Source organism: Theropithecus gelada, chromosome 7b (genome assembly GCF_003255815.1).
Source record: "Theropithecus gelada isolate Dixy chromosome 7b, Tgel_1.0, whole genome shotgun sequence".
Classification (NCBI taxonomy): Eukaryota; Metazoa; Chordata; class Mammalia; order Primates; family Cercopithecidae; genus Theropithecus; species Theropithecus gelada.
Window position 1 is genome coordinate 9704608 of NC_037675.1, and position 27416 is coordinate 9732023.

Sequence of the window (27416 nt, forward strand, 5' to 3'; positions counted from 1 at the left end):
CTCAAAAAAAAAAAAAAAAAAAAAAAAAAAAAAAAAAAAAAGAATATATTCCCCTAACATCAAATCTCCCATTCACGTAACAGGTGCTTCACAAACACTTGTTTTAAATGAATTAAAGGTACAGAGTGACACATTTTAATCTTTCTTAGACAGCAAGACTTCTCTTCACTAGTACCAAATGGAAATTTTAATCCCCTCACTGTTATTTGATAGCTTGGCAAACACCAAGTGATTGAAAAAGTATCCTGTATAAAGGCTCTGAAAAGTCTTTGACCTGTGTACATTTGTCTGTTCTAAAAGTGCCAAGGAAAAACGAGAAAATACTGCTTACAAATGAAAAACCCATTAACTTCAAAGCAAGTTTCTGGAAACTGATTAAAAAGTCCAACAGAAGGAAACTGAAATTCCTGCTCTGTAAAACCATCAAAAGCTAGACGGAGGAACCCTTGATTTCCTTATTCTTCTGGCAGGTCTCAGATCTGGCTGGACAAGGCCACCAGCCCACAGATGCTGGAGCAGACCTATCAGAAATGTATTGTTAAGGCAAAGGCAGGTAATACATTTAAGAGATCAGCAGGCTGATAAGGCTCTTTGTATAAGCAAAATGTATCCTAACAGCCAAGTGAGAAGCACAGCCAGGTTATTTCAGAGCCTGCTGTGGAAACACATTTCCTAGGAAGAACGATAAAACTGTGCCATTACCAAATTAGTCTTCCCTATAAGGAGGCAACTGAGAACATTAAGCTGAGGTAACCTAATTTCTGTGGCCCTTCAAAAATTTGATTATTTATGCAAACTACATTTGTTCAGGAATAAATTTTTTTTTAGCTGATAAACTTTTTAAAGCCTCCACCTCCTAATTACAGTATCTCCGCTTGCATGCTCATCTTCTGAGGTCTGTTCTAATTAGCATAAACAGAGCAGCACGTTAATCTACGTGCAAAGTCCAAGTCTTCACGGAGGCTGAAAATGTAAGTCTGGAATAAACAGGAACCCAATGTGGTGGCAGAAAACCACTCTGATTATGCAAGTCCAGTGGATATGCTCTTCTGATTTCCCTTCTTTAAATGGGCTTTTGAGGGAAAAAAGGAGGTGGGGGTGCTTTGTAGCCACTCACAGGATGCAAACCCTACATCCACCCTGGCTGTAAAGTGGATACAATAACCAAACACTGTATGTCTATTGTCATGATTAAATCAGGCAATGTGTATTAAGTGCTGGCCACAGTTCCTTGCCAAGAGTAGTTTCTCAACCAATACTAGCACCCTAACTTTTCCTTGGGAAAACAGAACATCGTAAGGAACAGTCCCTATTCTAATAGAAATAGTTTAAAATCACTGGAGATTTTGTTTTGCACATTTTAAATAAAGAAAGGCATCCAGTGCCACATATTCTTTCTTGTGATGCTCTTCTATTATCAGGATGTTGTGCCTCCTCCCAGAAGCAGTTACGTGCAAAAACATTTGGTACTGAGAGAAAACAAGAGAGGAAGGACAACTTAATCAACCAGATCTGTTGGGGTTCTGGAAATTTGTTTTGTAATTGGAATGGCTCTTCCCCTTGAAAATCTAATAAGTGTGGGTTTTATCCCAAACATATGGCAGGTAATGATTATTATCCCATATATTACCTTCAAGCATGCCTTGGAAAAAATAGAAATCTCACATCTGAATATCTCACTGGCTTTAAAAAGTATTTAATTTGCAGAGGCAAAAATACACCATTTGGCTTTCTTGAGGGAGACACAGAGATGTGTTCAACAGATCATAAATCTTAAGAGACACAAAAAAGCAAGTTTATAACTGAAGAATCTGAAATATGCACCCCAAATTTCTCCTCTTGAAATGTGTTTTTACAGTCGTTTTAGTTAGTGAATCATCAGCATCGAATACAAGCCATCTGGGTCAGTGTTCCGTACAGCCATCCATTCTGGAGTTACAGCTGCACACATTACTAACCACAAGAGTCCAATGCCCACCGAAACATACTGGAAACCAGTAAAGAACATTATTCTAACACAGAAAAAGCATCAAAGAACCGTGGGAGCTGAGCTTTACAAGAGAAATGCCTTACTGTTCCAGGGCCTTGGTCTTACTCTCACTGATCCAGGGCTAATATGTCACCATCCTCTTGAGGAATCTTTAAGTATAAAGATGAAATAGCTGAGCATATACTTTATTGAGATGGCTGTTACTGACTTTCCTATATCAAAAGGCACAAAACACATTTTATCTTGACTACTTCCTCCACCATAGAGGGATTTCAAATAATAACTGTAAACTATTTTCCAATGTATCTCTAGTCCATAAAGACAGTCTAATCCTTACCTGTTCACTCCACCAAGAAAGGAGCAAAATGCTATCTTTTTGAATATTCCTCTCTTCTTCATCTTCCAATTGCTACATTTTTTCTCTTACTTAGCCAATTTGTTCCAAATCTTATACTATAACTTCTCTGTGCATGTACGTTGAGTATTAAATTCAAACCAATTTGGTGTCTCCTGTACACCAGCTAAGCTAATTATCTGCAGATTCTGCTACCTCATCAGACCTCTCCTAACCTGCTGCGAAACTATAGGCAACTTCCCTCAATCTCTCTCTGTAGTTCAGTTTCCTCACTCTTCCAGAAGACTGGGCTCAACAACTCCTAACATACAATGATTCCTATGACTCATTAAATTTGTCACCAGTCCTGACCTCTCCCATAAAGTCCATTCCTACATGTAGAGCTGACTGTGGGACATTCACTCGGGTGTAGTAAAGTGATGAGAGAACAGAGGAAGAGACTTTCTCTGCCATATCAAGTATGGGATTCATCCACGTCGCCTAATTCTTGACAGCTATTATTTCCTTGTACCTTGCAGAGCTTCAGGCCTGGCCTAGACAGACCTCTTTCAGACTAAGCCTGGGGCCTGAGATAAGGGGCATCCAAAGACCCTTTCCTCCTCCTTCATCGGAAGTCTAAAAATCTTGTTTCCTTTTCAGCTGTTAGTCTGAGGGAGGATTTATTTACTGTTTCTAGAATCTAGTTGCTAGGTTGCTAGATCCGGCAGGGCTTAGAGTGTGGGTGTGGTGATAAAGCCCATTCTGTTTGTTTTATAAATACCAACCTTTCCTTCATGTGCTTGGCTTTTTCTTTTATCATCTGACCGCATCCCTTATCCCCTACCCCGTCTGGGACACGACTATGCTTTATATCTTGACAGTGAGGAGAGATCTAGAGACAAAGGGTGCATGTACTATGTTCATAAAAAATAGAAGCAGTCACATGGCTTTGCTGTAAATAAATGGCTCAGATTATAACTCCCATAAGAACTAAGATAATTCAGGACTTGAGAGATATAGGCACTGTTTCTAGTACGCTTCTTCAACTAGGTAAGGTATTATCTCACAGAATGTATCTCTATAATAAAACTCTATCAAACACACTCATCTGTACTTTACAGGGATGCTGTAAGGATTTCCTTACAGTTTTAAAGGTTCCACATGCACCATAAAGACAAGGTTATCACCTTCCTTTCCCTATTGGCCACACCTTCAATAACAAAGATGATATCACTAACTACTCAGGGCCTACGCTGGGCAGATTAATAAATGAAACCTGGGAAACAAATGAGCAATTTTAAGAAAAGTAGCTCTGTCAAAATGAAGTGAATTTCACTAAAATTTTAGTAGTCTTATCTAAACTGTAGTTCATTCACTTACTCAGTGAATGTTTACTGAGTGCCTACTATGCTCAATATTAAAATGGTTATTATAGCTCAGCTGAGAATTACATTTGTTAAATAACCATGTTCATCCACGAAGGCAGAGGCAATGCTCCCTTAAACCTCAGGCAATTTATCATTCACAATGAGCTTTCTGTTGACATTAGCCCTTTCACCTATACTCAAGGGTATACCTTGCACAGAACAAGGGTACCCCATTTGAGGAAAATCCAATAAGCAAAAGATGCCTCCAAACCAGAAACAACTTTAGAGGGGGAAAGTGAATAACTTACTCATGCCATCTCTTATATGCCCAATTCCTCTGGAACAGATGAATCACGTACATTCAACACCACCTTAACTAAGGTATCAAAGTTAACATTTCCAATAATTGGAAAAGAACATATCATGTGTCCTCCTAATGTGATACTCCAAGGACATCACTTATGTAGTATGTAGTACTATTGCCAAAATCATGACAAAACATGCTAAAAAATAAAATTAAGAGACTAAAGAGATACAATGTGTTTAAATCCTGGATTGAAAAGGGAAAAAGGTGCTATAATGGAAGTTATTGGGAAAATCAGAGAAATGTGAATATAGACTTCTATCATATAAGAGTATTACATCAATGTTACAATTCCTGTTTTTGTTAATACTGTGGTTATTAAGCAGAATGTCCTAGTTCTTAGGAAATATATGCTGAAATATTTAAGGGGAATAGAGTATAATGTCTGCAACTTTCAAATGACTAAAACAAATAAAATATATAATACAGAGAATAAGCAAATGTAAGTTTAATAAGAGTTGACAGAGGTGAAGTTATTGTATTCTTCTTGTAACTTCTCTGTACATTTAAAGTTATGGTTTTTTGAGATGGGATCTCGCTCTGTAGCCCAGGTTATAGTGCAGTGATATGTTCATAGCCCACTGCAGCCTTGAGCTCCTGGGCTCAAGTGAGCCTCCTGCCTTGGCCTCCTAAGGGTACTAGGATTACAGGCATGAGCCACTGTGCTTGGCCTTGGAGTTATTTCAAATAACACCCATTAAATCTTTTAAAATATGAAATGGAAGAGTAAACTTGCGTTACTTATTCTTTAAAAGGACTTTATTTCTGCAAGTCTCTATAATATGAAATGTTTGCGTCTTATGGAACAGTTGTGGACTCGGTATTTGTAATAAGACAGCTTGGTATATAGAAGAATGAAAATGAATTTCAGAGTAACCACTTCTGGGTAAAGCCCCACATCTGCCATTCACTAGATGAACCGCCTTAACCTTGTTTTCTTTTGTATGACAAGGGTAACGATGCCGCTTCCTCTGCTCTCGTGCTGGTAACACTGCTGTGAGAACTGCATGTATTAACATAAGGCATGCAAATATGCTTTCTTAACTATGAGGTACTACGCAAACATGAGCTCTTGTTTTTAAGGAGCTGTCATCCAGAAGGTTACAAGTGATGCAAATGAATGTTACACAACTGCAGGTAAAGTACCCACAGAAAATGGGAGAATGAAAGGACTACTATTAAATCATATTATACACCACTTATTCAGGTTCACAAATGGACTAACGAAGCAAGTTTTGGAAATATATAGATTTTTTTCCTACCAAAAAGCAATCCAGCCATGGAACAATATAAAAACAAAGAAGTATTCTTTATTACACCATCCTCTCAAAACAGCCAAATCTGCTTAAAATAAATAAATAAATATATATATATATATTCCTCAATTCAAGAACATCCATTTATATCTAAATGTGGATCTTAACGATAACTAGAAATGACTAAAACTATTTTTTCCTCAAAAGTGTAGTCCAAAATATGTATGTTTAAACTACCTAAGAATCCCGTCTGCCCAGAGTCAGCAGATCCACATTAGGATAAATTCCAGTATCCCTAAGAGGTCTGACTTGACCTCAAGGCAGCAGGAGCTCTAATGTTTTCTGAGTACACACAGGGATGTGGGTTCAGATGTGATGGAAGGTACGCCCAGGGAGATTATCCAATGGTCTGTTAAATACTACAAGATCCAGCGTTTTCCTCATCTCCTCCCTAAATCTCCAACTTCATGCAGAAGAGACTGGGCCCCTCTCCTTTGTACTCACAAGGCCCAGCCACTGTTCTGTTCCTCAAACATGTTAAGCCACTACTCACTTAAGTGTTTCTGCATTTGTTCCCTTGGGCTAGAACACTTCTAGGAGCTTCACATGCTGGCTCCTTCAGGTTTCAGCCTAAATGACATGCCCCTCAAAGGCCTTCCCTGACCACTCAACATAAAATACACCCTAGTCAGGCACCATCACATCGCCATTTTATTTATTTTCATAGAACTTTTCTTCCTGATATGCTATCTTGCTGTCTTCCTTCTTCTCACTATAATGCAAGTACCAGGAGGGCAGGGATCTTCTGTTTTGTTCATGGCTAAATCTCCAGCATCCAGAACAGGTCTTGGCACAAATAAGGCTCCTGAATAAAAGAATAAATTGCTCAGCTCCAGCCCAAAGTTTACTTCCAATCCTGATATATAAGTGAAATTAAATAACTCCAGGAATAAAATGTTTAAGGCTCAAATGCAACCCAGGTTTCTGGAACTCCTTTCCTGACTCAACTTTGTCTTCTACACCATAGTCCACTATACTAATTCCATCTACTCTTTTACCTTCTCAAAGAGCTCATCTATTCTCACAGTCAAAAGAATCAATCTCTTAGAGATAACGCAAACGATCTCACTTCAAAACCAACTTCCTTGCTCTGTAGTTTCAAGTACACACCTCCATCTATCAACAGGACATCCATGTGACTTTATCTAACATGTGTAAAGAACAAGCTCATCACCTCCTTCTCTATACCTGATTATGGCATCAGCTGTTCTCTTGGTTCCCTTTCACTCTCTCTGTCTAATAAAGCATTTGGCCCTGCTGTTTCTTTTGAAATATTTCTTGCATCTGCCACTGCCTCTCCATCTTTCCTCTCTCTAAACGATCCAGGCCCTCATACCAAGAAGGATACTACTAAGCTACTTGGAGTTTTTAGCACTACCACTAAATGGAACTGAAAATGCAATTCTTATAAATTCATCTGGCAATAATCATTACTTTTGTAGAGGCTGTGAGAAAAACCCAACTGAGTGATATAACTAGCTTGCCTAACATAAAGGTTGTACTCATACAATCAGAGCTAACAGACAGGAAAACCAAGGCACAGCCATATTGAGCTACTAGTTTCCAAAGTTTCAGCCCAGGGTCCTGCACATTTTACAGTGAACATTTCATTGAAAATAATTCATTAAAACAGCTTCATTTAAACATTCAACAGTACTGCCACCTGTACACTTTGGAACCTTTCTTACATTTTAAACTATTGCAACGCATTCTGGACACATCTTTATTCAAAGGCTGATTAAAATATTTATTTGGAGTCCAGCCTATTTGTCTTAACTGACAGATAAAAGTTCTTCTCCGGGTACAGTGCTTTTCCTTATTTAGTAGCAATATTCTCTCTTCTACTGATGATACTCACCCCTGGCAGATCCCAAATATGATCTAAAAGAAAATCTTCACAATCTTTGTTCTCTTGCTTATTTCTTTCCCTAGGTGCAGAGAACTGCCCCCACCACCCTGCTCAATGGGATATCATAAAACAGCTACTTTTCCTCACCAAAACAGCATAAATCCCTGCAACCTGACTCAGTTCACTGAGAATCCAATACACTGTTACTGTCGTTTTAAAAGGCAGATAACATATTGCCCCATTAAGTATTACTGCTGATGGACATACTTGAATCCTGAAGTTTAAAGAAGTATTCTTCTGTAGAGCCTGCTCACGTCAATTAAACACAAAATCATATACAAAGCATTTAGTGTAAGTATTAAGTATGTTACTCGGAACTGAGCTGTGCTTCCCTAACAGAATGAAACTTTTTAAAGCTTAACAAAGTTTACAGTGGTTTCTATGACTTAAGTCCAGAAAACAAAGGTTCAATTCACAATTTACCACCAATTAACTGTGCATCTTATCACAACATCTTCAGACCTCATTTCCTCACGTCTAAAATGGAGAGGTTGAAGCATATATTAGCTAAAGTATTTACTAACTCTAAAGTTCTCAGGCTCCATGAGGGTAAGATCAGAGAGCTTCTAACTGATCTAAGTGCATTTATCCTCTCCTTTCCGATTACCGTTTATCACTAATTTTCCCAAACTACTATTCTATGAGTTTTCTACTGCTGTTACAACAAATTATCACAAACTCAGTGGCTTAAGACAACACAAATTTATTATCATATTATCATTTCTGAAAATCAGAAGTCCGAAATGACTTTCACTTATTTAAAAATCAAGGTGCCAGCAGGGCTGTGTTCCTTCTAGAGTCTCTGTGTGGAGAAAGTGTTCTTTTGCCATTTCCAGCTTCTAGAGCTGCATTCCGTGGCTCATGGGCTCCTTCCTCCATGTTCTAAGCCAGCACTGTAGTATCTTCAAATCTCTGACTCTGACCACTGACTCTCCTGATACTCCCTCTCACTCAGGAGAACCCCTGTAATTATACTGGGACACTCAGATATTTCAGAATAACCTCCCATCTTAAGATCCTTAATTTAATCAAGTATGAAAAGTTCCTTTTGCCATGTAAGGTAAATAGTCACAGGTTCTAGGGATTAAGACGTGAATAAATTTGGGGGAGCCATCCTTCTGCATAACACAACTACTTATTTACAACAGTTCCCTAATTAAAAACCTTTAATAACCAAAACCAGACAAAGACATCACAAGAAAACTATAGAACACATCTCTATGTATAGACATAAAAGTCCTCAAAATACTTTCAAAACAAATCCAACAACATATAAAAAAGATTGTGCAGCATGATCAAATGATACTTATCTCAGGAATGCCAGGTTGGCTTAACATTAAAAATTCAACCAAGGCAGCCTGGCAACAGAGCAAGAACTTATCTCTAAAAATAAAAACAGGCCGAGCACAATGGCTCATACTGTAATTCCAGCACTTTGGGAGGCCGAGGTGGAAGGATCACTTGAGGCCAGCCTGGGCAGCGTAGTCAGATCTCGTCTCTACAAAAAATAAAAAAATAAAAAAATAAATAGCTGGGCATGGGTGCACGTGCCTGTGGTTCCAGCTACTCAGGAGGCTGAGGTAGGAAGATCACTTGGGCCTAGGAGATCACAGCTACAGGAAGTCATGGAATACCCTGTCTCAATAAATACGTAAATAAATAGCCAGGCATGGTGGCGCACACCTGTAGTCCTGGCTGCTCAGGAGGCTGAGGTGGGATGATCCCTTAAGCCCAGGAGTTCCATGATGCCATGACCTATGATCATGTCACTGCACTCCAGCCTGGGTGACACAGCAAGGTCCCATCTCTTTAAATAAATAAAAACTAATTCAATCAATGTAATATATCACACTGATGAAAGGAAAAAAACCCACATGGCCATCTCAACACAGAAAGATCACCTGACAAAATCCAACATGTTCTCATAATAAATATAGTCAAACTAGGAATAGAAGGGAACGTCCTCATCTAACAAAAGGTACCTGTGAAAAACTCACACCTAACAACATCATACTTAATGGTGAAAACGTGGATGCTTTCTCTTTAAGATCAGTAACAAGACAAGGATGTTTGCGGTCACCACTTCTATTCAATGTTGTACCAGAGAAGCTTCTCAGGGCAATTAGGCAAGAAAAAGAAATAAAAAGCATCCAGATTGGAAGGGAAGAAAACGATCTCCGGTTACTTGATCCTGTACAGAGAAAATCCTAAGGCATCCATTTAAAAACTGTGGACAAACAAGCTAGATTATAGTTTGTAACGCATCTCTGACACAAGGCTATAGTTTCAGAGATCAGAATGCAAAAATCAACAGTATTTCCATATATAAGCAATGAACAATCAAAAACTGAACAACTGGCCAGGTGCGGTGGCTCACGCCTATAAACCCAGCACTTTGGGAGGCCGAGGCGAGTGGATCACGAGGTCAGGAGTTTGAGACCACCCTGGCTAACACGGTGAAACCCCGTCTCTACTAAAAACACAAAAATTTAGCTGGGCGTGGTGGCAGGCGCCTGTAGTCTCAGCTACTCAGGAGGCTGAGGCAGGAGAATGGTGTGAACTCTGGAGGCGGAGCTTCCAGTGAGCCAAGATCACGCCACTGCACTGCAGCCTGGACGACAGGGCAAGACTCCGTCTCAAAATTAACAGCATCAAAATGAATAAAATCATAAGCAACAAATTTCAAGGAAGTACTAAGTTCATACAGTGAAAACTACAAAACACTGTTGAAAGAAATCAAAGACAACCTAAATGAAAGGAATCAAATTCAGAGTACAGAAAAAATTCCTCACATTTATGATCAATTTCAACAAGGATGCCCAAGACAGTTCAATGGGGGAAAGAATAGTCTTTTCAACAAACAGTGCTGGAACAACTACAGATCCACATGCAAAAGAAAAAAGCTGGACTCTTCCCTTACAAAATACACCAAAATGAACTCTCAGAAAACATAGGAATAAATCTCTGTGACTTTGGGTTAGGCAAATTCTTCTTAGATATGCAAAAAACAAAACAAAACAAGCAATAACAGAACATTATCAAAACTGAAATTCTTTTTGCTTGAAAGGATTGCATCAAGAAAGTGAAATGACTCCCCACAGAATTATAGAAAAATTTTGCAAACCATGTATCTAATAAGGGACTTGTAGTAAGAATATACAAAGAACCCTTACAATTCAATAAGACAACCCAATTTAAAAATGAGAAAAGGATCTGAATAGACATTTCTCCAAAGATACAGAAAAATGGCCAATAAGCACATAAAAAGATGCTCAAAATCATTCATCACTTAGGAAATGCAAATTTAAAACACAACGAGGTATCACTTCATGCCCATTAGGGTGGCTATAAATCAGTAAGTCAGAAAACCTGTGTTGGCAAGCACATGGAAACACTGAAGTCCTTATACACTGCTGGTAGGAATGTAAAATGGTGCAGCCACTGTGGAAAACAGTTTTCCAATTTCTCAAAATGTTAAACACAGTTATCATACACCCAAGCAATTCTACTCTTAGGTATATGCCCAAGAGAAATGAAAACATATGTCTTCACCAGAATTTGCTGTTCACAGCAGCATTATGCATAATAGACCAAAAGTGGAAACAACTCAATTGCCCATCAACTGGTGATTGGGTAAGTAAAATGTGATATATCCAGGCACTGAACTGTCATTCATTAATAAAAAGAACAAGGTACTGATCCATGCTCTAACACGGGTGAATCTTGAAAACATTATGCTAAAGAAGCCAGTCATAAAAGGCCATGTATTCCATGATTTTATATATACATATATATATGAACTTTCTGTGTGTGTATACATATATATACACACACACACACATATAGATATATGATCGTTCTGTGTGTGTGTATATATATACACATGAACTTTCCAGAATAGGTATATCAATAAAGACAGAAAGTATATAAGTGGTTGCCACAGGCTGAGAGGAGCAGGGAATGGTGAGTGACTGCTAATGGATATGGTGCTTTTTTGGGGGATGATGACATGTTCTGGTCAGATAATGGTGATGACTACAAAACTGTATACACATGAAAAACCAAAGAATCACACAGTTTAAAAGGGAGAGGCTGGGCATGGTGGCTCACGCCTGTAATCCCAGCACTTTGGGAGGCTGAGGCGGGTGGATCACGAGGTCAGGAGATTGGGACCATTCTGGCTAACATGGTGAAACCCCATCTCTACTAAAAATACAAAAAATTAAATTAGCCAGGTGTGGTGGCAGGCGCCTGTAGTCCCAGCTACTCGGGAGGCTGAGGAAGGAGAATGGCAAGAACCCAGGAGGCGGAGCTTGTAGTGAGCCAAGATCGCGCCCCTGCATTCCAGCCTTGGCAACACAGTGAGACTCCATCTCAAAAAATAAAAATTAAAAAAAAAGTGCGGGGAATTTAGCCCGGCCTGGTGGCATGCGCTTGTACTCCCAGTTACTTGGGAGGCTGAAGCAGGCCTGCTTGAGCCCAGGACTTCAAGGCTGCAGTGAGCTACGATCGCTCCACCACACTCCAACAAGAATGACAGCGCAAGACCCATTTTCCTAAGAAAAAAAGAAAAAACTCAAGGTACTCAGCTCACATACAAACCCACTGGTAAACATAAATTATCTCTAAGTAGTCTAGAAAGAAAATGAGCACATAAAACATCTTCTAAAAACACATGTTACATTTAACATAAAAATCAGCTATGCAGAAGTTATATGAATATTTTATGGTGGAAACATAAATGATTATTATTACTACAGAATGGTTAAGTATATTTATGTATTTATGTATAAATGTATAAAAGGAAAAGCATCTTTAAAATAAGCACTATCAATGGCTTCTTGGTGGTCACAAAACAAAATCCTCACACCTTTGTCTTCCCTCACAATTGAGCTTTATCCATCTTTTCTGGCCTATCTCCCATTATTCCCTGACACAAACTCAGGTGGGCCAGAGTTTCCAATGAGCATCCCCCCACTATTCACCCAACACTGTGTTCACTGCCCCCTATTCCTGACCATTTGCCTATTGCCTTCAACTAATTCTGGGGACGTTTTGTCCCACTAAATGACCCTTAATTCTTCAAGGCCTACCTTAAGTCCTATAACAAATTTTCTCACCCACTCCAGAGCATAGCAACCCAGCATCTACTGGCCTCTCACAGCTCTAACCATCCACAACCCTAAGCTGGCTTCTCATGAAATGGACACTTTTCACCACCCAAATTCAACTAATTCACTTTTTTTTTTTTGGAGACGGAGTCTCGCTCTCTCACCAGGCTGGAGTGCAGTGGTGCAATCTCACCTCACTGCAACCTCCGCCTCCCGGGTTCAAGCAATTCTCCTGCCTCAGCCTCCCAGGTACCTGGGACTACAGGCACGTGTCACCATGCCCAGCTAGTTTTTTCTATTTTTAGTAGAGATGTGATTTCACCGTGTTGGTCAGACTGGTCTTGAACTCCTGACCTCATGATCTGCCCACCTCAGCCTCTCAAAGTGTTGGGATTACAGGCGTGAGCCACCACACCCAGCCAATTAATTCACTCTTACAATAATAAAGACTGGTCACCTAGAGCCTACCAGCTTTAATTCAATCATTTATCAATTTTATTTTCTAAGTCCCTCACTTTAGGGAGATGATATATCAGCTTTCACCCAGAGTCCTAAAGGAAACAGCAGTCTTGCCAATGACATAGTGCCATCTAGTTGCAACATAAGGTAAATCACAATGGCAGTAGGAGGATCTCCACACTACTTTTACAGGAATGCACTGCAGGTAAAAAATAAGAAGCTACAGTACTGTTTTGCAGTAGGAGGCTCTCCACATTACTTTTACAGGAATGCACTGCAGGTAAAAAATAAGAAGCTACAGTACTGTTTTGCAGGACAATTTGTTTCATATGTGCATACCATCGCCCTGAACTAAATCAACTCTCAAGTCATACAGGTATTATTTTGTTTTCCGTTCTATGCACAGATTAGCCATTTAGTATTTACTAAATCAAACTCAATTTCTGAAGTCTTACACAAATATATTCATGCATATATAGTTAAAATTTTCCTTGAGAATCTATCATGTGAGAGTGTGGCTTATTATAACAAGTAAACAGAACAGATAAATACCAAAGGAAAAGAAATCTCATGATTTACTCACATATAAGGGAGCTTGTTGTGGATTAAGTTTCATGACCCAGGACACTGAAACAGAAATGGAATAAATGAGAATAAAATCAAAAGTTGTCATCAAAAATATATAAGCCACCGAAAGTCCTAGGTGTTAAGCATAGCTCTATGGGTACAATCCCGTCCCCGAGATTACCATATGCCCAGCTGTATACTATATACTAAGAGATTCAGGAAGGAAGCAGGGTCAGGGATTGATCCCAGACTCAATCTTTTCAAGTGGGCAAGAAAGATTTTCCGATTGAAAAATAAAGACAAAAGGCTTCACTGTCATAGAAGTTTCAACAACCAATAGGATATTTAAAACAGTTATCAAAGCAAAACCATTGTATGTTCACGTATGTTTTTACCTAGTCCCTCAAACTCACAAAATGCTGTTTACTCAGGGACTCCTTCCTGTCTTACTAGGGAGCCTGGAAAGTGAGGCGAGGATTGCAAGGGCCACCAGAACTCTCTTCCTCAATTCCCCTTCTCTAAGAAGGGAGGCTACAGCTTGCCTCTCTAACCACTAAAAGGCATGACCCTCCTCAAACTTTATAGCTGGATTCCCTGATTGTTATTTTCACCAAATGAATTCTCATAAAAATCCCATTAAGATTTAGAGAAGGCTTCCAGGGTTGAATTCCTGAACATTAAGAATAGCATGTTCTTAAAAGTTTAACTTGGAGATTGGACCAGGACTTCATCTAGGCTATAAATGCTCAGCATGGTAGGCCCTTTACCAAACACCCTGAATTTGAGTATAAAGTGATCTCATCCTCTTAAGGGTCAGAGAAACAGAACCAAGTGACTTCACTATAATTTGATCTGAGGAAGTTTCTTACTCACAACAGGTAAACGAAGGCACATACTAACCAGCAATATAAACAACAGTATAAACTTTCATACATGCAAAAAAACAGACAAAATCCCAAACTTCATGTTCTAACATATCACAAAAGCCTCACTAACAATAAATTGAAATGACCAAATGTTTGGACTGAAAAGCAATGCCTTGGTAGCCTAGCTATGCCTAACTCAAATAACAGAACCCTCTCGATATCAAAATCCTCACAGATCTGCCACAGATCAAGCTGCATTATGTCCTGGATCAAGACTTCGCCAAAAAGCAGTTAGCACACACTTGAGAGGGAAAAAATTTACATCAGCCTCCTAAATGCAATCATCTCCACACCAGTTGCAGGCCCCAAGCTTCAATGTGTTCTGCTGGACAACGCAGTAGAAAACTGACAAGCAGGTGGCTTTCCCACACTGACTGAACCACCTCCATGCCCACGCCCATTCATTCTCTGGTCCACCCCATGCGCTATAACAGACCTCCTGGCTTAGGGTACTCTTACCTTACTGACTGCCTTCACTTAATGACTTTGTAACTTTAGGTGTAAAAATTATCTGCAGAAATCCACACTGAAAACCAAGCTTGAAAAAGGTAGCAATAACCAACCAACATTTTTAGAAGAACAAAGTCAATTTCAAGCCCATCAGATTCAAATAGCAAGCATGGATGAAAATGAAAGATTGAAAGGCTTGAGAACCTTCTCAATGTATTAAATATCCATTTAAATTACAATTAAGCTCACTGTGCTCACTGGACTTTTAATCAGCTTTCCAGGTCCTGCCCAGACTTGCCTAGGACAAGGGAATGAAAGAACCTATAAATGTATGGACCGATCTACCTTAACTAACTTGTCAAGTGTTCCTGCATCAAGCAGAAGAAATATCAGTGAAACTGATACAGGAATTAACACCTTGTTAATCCACAAAAATTAAAAGAGTGTCGTACAATCCTGTGGCTTCCTTGGGCCACACTGGAAGAACTGTCTTGCACCACACATAAAATACACTAACACTAGTAATAGCTGATAGGCTTTAAAGAAAATTGCAAAAAAAGAAAATCTCATAATTTGTTTGTTTTTGAGACGGAGTCTGGCTCTGTCACCCAGGCTCAAGCATAGTGGCACGAGTTTGGTTCACCGCAACCTCTGCCATCTGGGTTCAAGCGATTCTCCTGCCTCAGCCTCCCAAGTAGCTGAGAATACAGGCACCCGCCACAACACCCAGCTAATTTTTTGTATTTTTAGTAGAGACAGGGTTTCACTATGATGGCCAGGCTGGTCTTGAACTCCTGATCTCAGGTGATCCATCCACCTCGGCCTCCTAAAGTGCTGGGATTACAGGCATGAGCCACCATGCCCAACCAATGTTTTAAGAAAGTTTACGAATTTGTGTTGGGCCACATTCAAAGCCCTCGCAGGATGCAGCCTGTGGGCCACAGTTTGGACAAGCTTGGATTAGAGAAATCTACAGAGACAAACTAGTGACTTAGCAGCCCTCTGATGTTTCGTGATTTGCAAGAAACTTAAGATGACTATGTGGAAAGACGACAAACATCAATTTAACTGAATGGTTCCCACCACACTGGAATGAGGAAGCTGAGCAAACTCAGAGGACTCTTAAGAAAGGGCTGATGTCATCTGAACTGTTTGGAATTATAAACTCCTCTAAACATTTTTCAAAGCCAGAACTCATAAGAGTCATTCTGATACATGGATTAAAAGAGGGATGACAAAGTGTCTGGCCCCTACACTGGTCAAAGGGACAGGTCATTGTTATGCTGGCAACACAGGCTGTTCAAAAGAATGCATCTGTCAAAAGTAATCAAAGTAATGACCCCAGAAGGCTCCAGAAACAGACTGGTAAATTCAGGTTGCTTTTAGACTACTTCCACAATGCTGACACACAAGGGGAAGGACAAAACTAACATTTACAGAGCATTATATTTGATATTACACTTAATCCCCATTAAAAAGATACTATTTCCCCTATTTCACTAGTGAAAAAAATTGATCTTTCAAAGGTTAAATCATTTAACACCAAGGTCAAAGGGTAAGTTGGAGAGACCAGATTCAAACTCAGTCTGACGTTAAAACATGTATTTCCCCCCGCATCATAAAAGGCTCTCCTGCTAATGACCTCAAAATCTAAAAACCGACTTGCCCTACACCTCCAGCCCCATCCTACAAACTCTCCCTGAAGTTGTTAATTCAGCTGTCATTGTGCACCCACAATGTGCCAGACATCATACTCCTCAAAATTCTGTAGGTACAGAAGGAACAGACAAAAATCCCTACCTTCATAGATATTATTCTAGGGGTAACACAGGTAAACAAAACATTAAAATAAATAGTTTTCACACAGTAACAAATTCTATAGAGAAAAATAAAACAGAAGAAGGAATAGCAAATGAGGGAGATGCCATTTTAAACATGGTGCTGAGGGAAGGCCACCCTGAGAAAGATATCATTTACCCCCAAAATACAAAAGTAATAGAAAAAACAGGTAAAAGGTGTTCTAGACACTTAAACCTGCCACAACATTGAGAACTCAGGGTTCTGATGCAAAACCTCACTGCATATAAAAGGATTAACTTATGTTATACATTTAAACAAACTCTACTTAAGAACTGTGTTCTAAAGGAAAGAGCACATTACAGGAAGGCAGTTTTCGGTCAGAGTAAACACACTTAAAAACTAAATCTATTGAAAGACCAAGACCCACTGAAAGTCTTTGCTGTCAGATTTTTGACCAAAAGGAAAATTAAAGAAACACACCATGCCCATCCAAGGATTTCACCAAGGAATTTTAAGAGAGAAAATCCTACTTCTTCCTCACCCAGTAGGCAGTGAAACGACTGAGAAAATTCACAAGTTCACTGGGGCTGCTTTCATGTAACACAGGGACAACACATGACAGATACAGTGGAACCCTACAGGTTACCTAGTATTTGAAAGACTGTGAAGAGGAGGAAATGTCAAAATTCAAAGTCTTAAATGATGTGCTTTTAAGTATGTTCATCAATTTCACCACTCAGGAGTAAAGCCAGCTATAGTTGTAAGGAATCAGAAATATGAGGGGTGTGAAATAAGCAGAAGCATACTAGTTAAGGATTTGTATTCTTCCCACATTTTCCACTTTATTTTATAATGCTGAGAAAAAACACATCTAATAGTTTTCTGCTGTATAAAAGAGACACATTCACTTTATGTCAAAATAAGAGTCACTCGATTTTAATACAACTATCTCAATTTATAAATTAACATTCTCCCCCACTGCCCACACATAGTAAGTCTCTTATGGTGTTGTTGATTAGAGAAACAAAAGTTGCTGCTACAATTCTCTTCCTGCATTGTAATATAAACAATCATCAGTGTTTTCTTCATAGAGTGCAGTGTAGACACCATCATCAGAATGTACCAGCGCTGGGTATGCAAAGTTCACAAAGATTAGCAATAGCAAAAGTTTGGAGATTTTTGAAATTCATGCTGCCAGCATAAAACTACGTAAAAACTCAGTCACTATAGAGGACCACACAGAAACTCAGGCATGAAGTTACATGGTTGTGTGATTGGTTTGGGAGAAGGAACAGAAAGCATTTCCACCAACCCATAATGTCTGAGCAAATGACTGCAAAACCTCAGAAGCTATGAAAATGTTTATATACTAACCAAATACCCCTTAATAAGCCAAAGAAACACTGTGTCCCCTTAGGCCGGATGCTGTGGCACATGCCTGTAATCCCAGAATTTTGGGAGGACAAGGCAGGTGCATCACCTCAGTCAGGAGTTTGAGACCATCCTGGCCAACATGGTGAAACCCCATCTCTATAAAAAAATACAAAAATTAGCCGAGTGTGGTGGCAGGCACCTGTAATCCCAGTTACTGGGGAGGCTGAGGCATGAGAATCGTTTGAACCTGGGAGGCGGAGGTTGCAGTGAGCCCAGATGGCACCATTGCACTCCAGCCTGGGCAACAAGAGAGAAACTCTGTCTCAAAAAAAAAAAAAGAAGAAGAAGAAAAAGAAGAAAGAAACAGTATGTCTCTATGTCTCTAACCAACAGCTTTACACATCTCACAGATATTTGCAGCTTAACCCCCTCACCCCTGCCACCTACATCTCAATACAGGAAAATAATAGGGTGCCATACAATATTCTCTAGATAATAAATCAAATTAAATCCCAAGTCCTCTACAATTAATTGTATTACCTTGAGCAAGTCACTTAACTTGTCTGAAACTTAGCCTTCTTATCTGTAGAAAGAGCATAATAATGCTTGCCTATACTGTGGGGTTAGTAGAAGAGATGATCCAGGTAAAGTATTAAAGCACAATGACAGACACATAGCAGAAGCCACTGCTTCTTCCTCTTGCAGAATTCCCGAGTCTCAAGGGAGACTAACCCCATGTAAGATACTTTGAAATCCATAAATGGCTAAATGAAAGGCTTCAGATACTCAGAAACACCTTTCTGGTAACTTCTTAAAATACATTGCTAGGTAAACTACATTCTAAAATATAATACTATAATCATAGAAAATAATCTGGAGGAACAAACACCAAAATGTTAAGTGTACACATCTCTGGAGATTACAGGAAATTTTCATCCCTAAATAATCTGTTTCTTAATTGTAACTATTCAAATAATGAACAGATATTACTTTTTAATAGGAAGAAAACATTATACACAGCACATCTGTTTTAAAGTCCCTTGTCATTCAATACGTCACAACTGTACTAGAAGTAACTAAAAAGACACCGTTTCCTAAATGTGTAAAAACTGAAGAAATCTACAATCTTCACCAAAAGTCCCTAGAACCAATAAAAAAAATTAAAATGAGAACGCATCCAGAGGTACATTAACACCAATCAAATTCACTATTCTGTAGTCACACCTACACATGCTACTAGAGAAGCCTTTAACAAGCCCTCCACCGTTAATGACATGCCCCTAAAAAGGGGGTGGGGAGTCACAGGCCCAACATCATGTAACAAACTAGAAACCCTTCTGTACCTGTTAACTTGGTGATCTCAGCATATTTCCTAAGGACCAGCTGTCCAGGTCTGCATACCTACCACATCAATTGACAGGGTTTTTGTCACTCTCAACAGGGAAGTTTCCAAATCCAGGAAAAAAATATTGGAGGGGGCAAACCACCCCCACATCTGCTCCCAGTACCAACAGGCAGACGGCAGCTGTTTGGGACTCAGCCAAGTATAAATAGAGCATTTTTACCTGCAGGGTACTTCCATGGCACAATGTGCTCCAGATGAATTTCCATGGCCAGGGATCCTGCTAAGACTGGGCTACAGTCAATCCTTCAAAACCCACAAAAATTTCGGGTGAGGGTTAACGTGGAAATGACAATGCATACTTTGGATTCTTGTAAAAGAGTCAATGTTCAGCTCTTCCTCCAGGAAAATAACAGGATCCAAAAACTCTTTCCTTCATCCCACGGAGCCTGGGCTGGTGGCTATAAAAATGTCATGCCGTGGTTGGGGAGGCTGGGAGTAAGAGCTAGAAATTCTGAACAATGGAAGAAGACCAGGATACAAAGAGTAAATAGGCTTTTCCTGTTGAAGATGCCAAGTTCTACCAAAAACGTAAAATACCACATGGGCCAAATAAATTTCCTGAATAAAGGACGCAGGAAGTCTTACAAGACCCTCACGAATGCTTTACTTTTGTTTGCAACTACGTTAATAATTGAGCAGTTAGTTTTAAGCAGCGATTCTTGAACCTCGGTACACATGAACATCAGTTTAAGGCCTTGTTAAATAATGCTGATTCTCATTCCCAGGACCAGAAAGACTAGAAATCAGGAGACCAAATCTGGTGATGCTTTTGCTCTGGAATCATGACCCACACTTCGGGAAACAATGATGTTAAGACTCATAATATGTGTCTGATTCTCACACGGGAAGAGTTAGCCCTGCTCTGCCCCACTATCATACGATGGTACTTACTAGCCACCAAGACAAAACGCAAAGCACTAAGCCCAAATGGGTAGGACGGGGGGCTGGGAGTGGGACAAAGCAGGTAGGTAGGACATGAAGGAAATGAAGAGTCTAACACAGGATAACATTCAACAGTACAACAAAAGAATACAGCAAATTAAAACAACAACAACAACAAAACAGTAACACCCATGATCACTCATTTAATTTATTCTTTATCAACGCTGGAGTACCTGAAACACATAAACGATCTTGAGTTTGGGCCAAACACATGCACAAACACAAAATCAATGTAATTATCATGGAATAAAAAATCAGAACTCTTACAATAATGAAACAAAAATAATCTAAAATAGTAAGTTAAATGTAGTTTTAAAACATCAGAACTCTGACATCCTTATAATCATTTTAGAGTTTACTTTGAAAAGCTGTGTAGGACAGTACACTATAATCTTTGTTTAGGGTATCATTTTCTTGACATATATTTATAATATGTGCCTGGCACATAAAAACTCAATAAAGGGAGATAATCTGACATTTCTGAGCCCCTAAAATATTACATGTACTAAGTTATTAAGCTTTAGCAATAAATAATGTGTCATTCCTACCACTTTAGTAAAGGGCCATATGTATGTAAACAGATATTACAGTATGATGAGTACAATAATAAAAATAATAGAAATGTTACAAGGATCAGGAAGGAGCAATAAACTCTCTAGAAGATGGGAGGCCCAGACAAGAGATTACTGGAAGAAGCAAATCATGGGGAAAGTTCCACCAAGTGGACACAGGAGGAGAAGCACAGGACCAAAGGAACAGCACGTGCCAGGTATGACAGCACGGTGAGTAGCTGAGAACTATAAAGATGAATAGGAAGTGCACGCAGGGGATCGTGGGGAAGGAGTCACAAGAGGCATCCAGGTTAATCCACATACCTCAAAGCTGCCCGGCCCTAGAAACAGAGGCAGGCAGAGAGAAGAAAACATATAAACCACTGTGACACAGCTCTATACTAAAAAAATCTCAGCCATTATACAAGGGAAAAATCAATGTGTTGCAGCTAAGTGGGGAAAAAAGAAATCATGGCCCTATAATGGCAATAGTATCAACAAAGCTCTGTCTTTTTTTTTTCTTTCTTTTTTTAAGCTCAGTTCAAACTTCTGTTCACTCACCACTGCAGGTTCAAAGATTCACAAAAAGTAGCACTGGAAAAAGTTTGTAATTGTGTAGACTAAACTCAAACCCAGACACAGCAAGGATCTGTTGGGGGCCCCAGCCAACAGGGCCAGGCCAGACTCCCACCATGGCTTCGTTTCCCTGCAGCAAACAACAGCTGGTGCCCAATCAATTTACACCAGTCCCTGGAGTTTCTTAATCCCAATCCCAAGTTACAAGAACTTACAGGTAGAAGGGGTCTTGGAAGCAGCCCAGATCATTCTTCTTCCCCAAGGAGGACTCGCTGCCAACGTGCCTGCCTCTGCTTGTAGACTTGAGCACCAGGGCCTTATCACCCTGAGAAAATCTCTCTATGCCCCACTCACACTTCTGACTCAACCTTCCTAAAATGCTATTTTCATTCTGTAGCACCCTCTCTGCCTTCACAGAAGTAGGTAATCTTTTAGAACAGTTCTTTTGGGATACCAATACCTTTACTTTAGGGAGTTCTAGGGCTTGGCACTCAAATAGTAACCTACCAGGACTCGAGAAAGGGAGAGAAAAGCATAAACATAAAATGTGATCATGGTTTTGGGAACACATTTAACCCATCTTAGTTTTTCTAGAGCTTCCAACCTCCAGGGCCTAAAGATGGAGCCCTGTACTCTGGGACCCATATTCCTAAATGCTGCATCCACAGACACACATGGCCAACACATGATTAAACTCACTACATTTCTTCTGTAAAAAATTAAACATACTTATTTTACAACAACGATGGACAAGCCACTTGGATGAACAGATATTAAAGGAAGGGATGACTGCAGAGTCCTCATTAAGATTAGAGACAACCTTCTAGTATTTAAGAATTATTTGATGACCCCTAACAGACTAATGTAAGGATAAAAATTAGAATACCAATGTAATTCAGAGACAGAGACAAAAAGACCTAGAATTGAGTTGTAAATGTGGCACTTACTGGCTGTGTTATCTTGGACAAGTTACTTAACTACCAAGCTTTATTTTCCTCATCTGTAAAATGGGAATACATAAAATTAAAGATGTGTAGTTAAAGATTTAACACAGTGGTAGGCAGTAAGAAAATAATAAAGTAAGTTCCTGTTCTTCTTGCCTGGTATGAATTACATGACAGTCTTTCAGCACTAACCTTACATCACATTCAACTACCACATCTCTCAGGACATCCTAATCACTGTGTCGATCCCTAAATCTAAATAAAAGGTAATGGTGAGTGAAATATACATTACAACAGATAAGGTACTCTATTAAACATACCATTTATCATTGGTGAGCTCTCAGAAGCCATCCACCATCTCCCCACTATCCCTCTGGTGCCTCCAAATAGTGTTCAGGGTCCCTCATTATCTATACAGTCTTACTGACCACTCTTTCCTTCCATACCACACCTTCCATCCAGTCCCTGCATACCTCATGTGCATGTACCATGCTCAGTCCAGTTCTCACATCTTTGCTCATGTTAATGCCCTCCACTCTTACTGATTTTAATAGGATTATCACTGATAATCTAACCCACACTATCAGCAGTAATTCATATACTCTCTTGTATTTTTCTTTTATTTTCATGCTTGCCTTCTCTCCCTAATTTGTTTTTAATCTAGTCTACTGCACTGCAGATGTCTCCTGAAGCACCCTCCACACCACTACTACTCATGCCACAGCATCTGGCACAGTACTGAGCCCCCAATGAATGCTAGAGAAATAACTGTTTGACATGAACATCAGAGACAGAGAAATTCATCAGCTGCTTTGCTGCACCATAGTTTGATGGCAATGGATCCACAGTTATAGCTATAAGTACAAAAATTAACCCATCAAAACAAAAATGTCTAAAATCACTCTAGCCCCAGAAGGTTAAACTGGTAGCTCATGAAGGGCAGCATGAATCCTGCTAAGTGTTAAGCAATCCAGCCTGAAGCAATTTGCTTAATCTGCCAGAGAGGTAACAGGCACCAGAGCTGGGGAATTCAACATCATATAACTAGACAACCTCAAAGTGAAGGGGAGGACAAAGAGCTACTTAACACTATACTTAGGATCCCACATGATGGTTGGTACCTCTGGAAAGAGGAACTCATGGACATGTTATTTCAATTCTCTTTTGGTGTTTAACACAGGCTTGTGGTTTCCTGCAAAAATGGTTTCTGCTGCTTTGCAAAGATCTATATGGAGAAGAAAACTCCCAATGGCCATTCCACAGGTGAGAATTTTGCCACCAGCTGTATCCTGTTATCCAAAGGAAATGGGAACTATAAGCTGCCAGGAGGTCCAGACACAGGAGAGCAAGACCATAATTCAGTAAGTGCTGACAGTCCTATCCCTATGGTAATAAGAATAAACTTTAAATTTAGAAAAACTCATACACAGCTGGGTTTTATGTAAATTAATTTCAGGAGGGGTTAAAATAGATATCCGGCAAAGAGACTGCCAAATTCAAGCCTTTACACTTCCTTCATCCTCCCCAGCCTCTATCAACCAAAAAGCAGGCCGCCCAATAGGCTAAACCAATTATAAACCACCTGGAAAGACTAAATATAGGCAAGCAGGCTCTCACACAAATGAGGACATTACTGAGCTGGATGACCTTACCTGGACAAATGCAAGACTCGTTAGGAATGATTTCCGAGGCACACACAGCCCACCTTCTCAGACACATTATGTAACGAGTCACACAAGTGTCAGAGGGGATCACAGACGTTAAAAATGTCAATGTTACCTTGTAAATTATTAAATTGGTTCTTCTGTCTTGAGAATAAATATTGTCTTCAATGTTATAATTTCACAATATTAAGTCTTTAACATCTTGAGAACAATGACACTGGAAACACAAGGTGGCAGGTTTTTGTTAAACCACCAATCAAAAATAGAAGGAAAAGTTTTAAACAATAAAGACTTCAAATTAAAAACTTGTATATGTCATAATTAAGTGAAAATCCTACAGATACGAGGAAAATCCTACAGATATGACTGATTTTCAGCAGTCCCCTATTAAAGACTTTGTTAATGTTAATTGCTTCAATGAAAAAATTTCTTTCTAATGGGAAATTTCTACTCATAAAACATTTCTGGCATTAGCAATCCCTTAGACAGTCATTCTTGCTCTTATACACTAAGCAAGGATATTTCGGAAAATACTAATGCATTTATTTTACGTGGCAAAGAACTAGGTTAGTCAACTAAAAGCACATGAAAATTAATTATCAACTCCACTTTAACACTCTGATGCCATGTCGATACAGAACTTGTGATAACATGAATGGCATTTTTAGCAAAGAATCTGACTACTTAATGACAGCATTTGGGGAATGGAGCAGAGGGAAAGAAGGGAATCAGGAATATATTTTTTAAGCTATGAAAATAATGGACCTGTGAGCTTTTACCTCTTGGAGGAAGAGCTGAGAACATGTTAGCTTGTGTTTTTTAACCACTGCTACTCCTGATGATGGAGAGTCAGCCACATGTTTGATAGAGAAACCCATGTTTACAGTTGGGAACACTTTTTTCATTCTATTTAAGTCACCTAGAGAAAGAACTGCTATTACCGAGATTTCAACTTTAAACTTTCAAACTAACAGTTGAGTGGGCTGTATTTCTTAAGGATTCTGCTGTTCAAGTAAGAAGTGAGGGATTTTATTTCCTCATTGCTTCCCATTATCATTTTTTTCTTGTTGCTTATCCCAAGTCAGGTATGCCTGTTTACTGGGTTAGTGTCAGTGAAAGATGAAGTTTACAGAACATCTACTGTGCACTAAACTGCTGCACAGATGGCATCTCATTTGACCTACCACAGCCTTCTCAGGCAGTGCTTATTAACTCTGTTTTATACAGAGGAGGGAGGCCCCCCAGCCAGGGGCTGGGCTTCAGCTCCCTCCCCTCTCATGACCCTCTTACTGTGACCAAAGCAGTCCATCATTCTTCAGTTGACATGGGATGTTTAGTTGATTCTGAGCTTTGGCTGTCTCTGGGTTTTGGCAGCAACCTTAGTTCTTTGGTTTTTCAGATCAGTCTGAATTCTGGCCATCTTCTAACGATGACTAATGCACTGAACCAACTGTTTGTTGCAGTGGGGGCCTGCTGTGGGGCCTATTTAACTTATGTGGAGAATCAGAAAGTCAAGGTCTCAGCATTCTCTGGAGAGTTTATTTGGACTTTTTACAGCTATAATCTCCGTCTAGAGTATGCACTCAAACATTTGCTGAATTGAATTATTTCCCTTTCAAATACTTTTTGTTTGCGTGGTTTACATCTTCTCCTACTTGTGCCTTCCACATCAAATTGCTCTCCTGATGACCTAGGTCTGTAAGCCTACATCCCTACTCTTCACTCCCATCTCCATGCCCACGCCCAGTTAACAAAACCTGCAAAGCAGTAGCTTTACTTTTAGGACCCCGTACCTTGACAACTTCAATCTTTTTTCCCTAAATTAGTTTACTTTTTGACTGTAATGGTTTTCACGGAAAGTAGCCAGTTGTGCTCCTTATGTGCTTATTATTATGACCAAATTATTAGCACGTGGGTCATTCTGTTACAACAGTGATTTTATAAAACACCTATGTGTATTTTTTGAATTTTTGAAGTGTAGTAATTTTAAAGGAAAGGATACTATTTAGATGTCCAGCTGTTTCTCTATATTCTTGTGTATACGCCACATATATTAAATATTTAAAGTGTCACATATGTAGTAATATGGCCTGTTTCCACACTTACTAAAAACGACAATTTATCATTATGCATTTCTGTTATATAAGTGCTATTTATCTTTTCATACACAGCTACAAATGCTAAAATGTTTTAAAGCACCAGGTCTGTATTTTTCATGACAACTTTATTTTTTATTATCTTAGTTCAAGTGGGTAAATTAATTTTATTCCTCTCCTATATGAGAAGTTCTTAAAGTGGGGAAATTAATTTTATTCCTCCCCTATATGAGAAGTTCTTAATATGTAAACCCTCTAAGAGTTTCCTACTAAGAGGAATTCAAAGCTGGGTGTGGTGGTGCACACCTATAGTCTCAACTACCTGGGAGGCTAAGGGGAGAGGACTGCTTGAGCATCTCCTCTCTTGAGAAGTTTGAGGCCAGCCTGGGCAATGTAGCAAGATCCTTTGTCTAAATTTTTTTTAATGTTAAAAAGAGGAGTTCAGAAAATTTGAAATTCAGGGAATGAACACTGAAGCTTCTCTTAAATGTGTTATTTCTAAATCCAGAATTAGTGTTATATTACCCCAATTTAGACTGGCAATAGTTTGATAAAAATTTTAATAGTTTGATAAAAAGCCATGTATTTAATCTTTCTTCTAAACCATTTTCATTGTACTGCTAAAGTTATGAAAATTTGCTGAGTTGTTGTTTTTGTTTTTAGGAGATGGGTCTTATTATATTGCCCAGGCTGGACTCCAACTCCTGGGCTCAAGTGATCCTCCTGCCTCAGCCTCCCCAGTACTTGGGACTACAGGTGGGCACCACTACACCAGCTTCCTGCTTTTTGTGCTTTTTTTTTAACCTAGCATATGACTTTAAACTCAGATCTAATCTAACCAATTCTTCATCATAGCATTGTTAAACAATTACAAGTTGAAATTTCAAATAACTGTAATAGCATTAAAAAAATGAAATACTTAGGGACAAATTTAATGAAATGTGTAAAGCCTGTATCCTGAAGACTGAAAAACTTGGTTAAAAAAATACAAAACTAAAATAGAGAGATATATGGTAAATATATTAGCTTAATATCATTAAATGTCAATTTTCCCCCAAACTGATCTACAAATTTAATGCATTTCTAATAAAAACGCCAGTAGTCTTTCGTAAGGCAAGCTGATTCAAAAACACAAGGAAATGCAAATGACTTAAAATATCAATTTGAAAAAAGTAAACAGAGGTAGTATAAATTGGAAGACTTATACTACCTATTATGTGATCCCACTCTTATGGAATTCTAGAAAAGGCAAAAATAGTGACACAATGTAA

General features: G+C 39.1%; 1 protein-coding gene across 3 annotated transcripts in view; it reads right to left on the minus strand.

The window, feature by feature from the left end:
- Positions 1-27416, minus strand: part of AKAP13 (A-kinase anchoring protein 13) — a 356454-nt gene that overhangs the window by 246273 nt on the left and 82765 nt on the right. For all 3 annotated transcript variants that reach the window (XM_025390973.1, XM_025390974.1, XM_025390972.1), the window contains exon 2: positions 13434-13477. In XM_025390973.1, the coding sequence (XP_025246758.1) occupies positions 13434-13466 (33 nt within the window). In that variant the 5' untranslated portion in view covers positions 13467-13477. The remainder of the gene's footprint in view (positions 1-13433; positions 13478-27416) is intronic.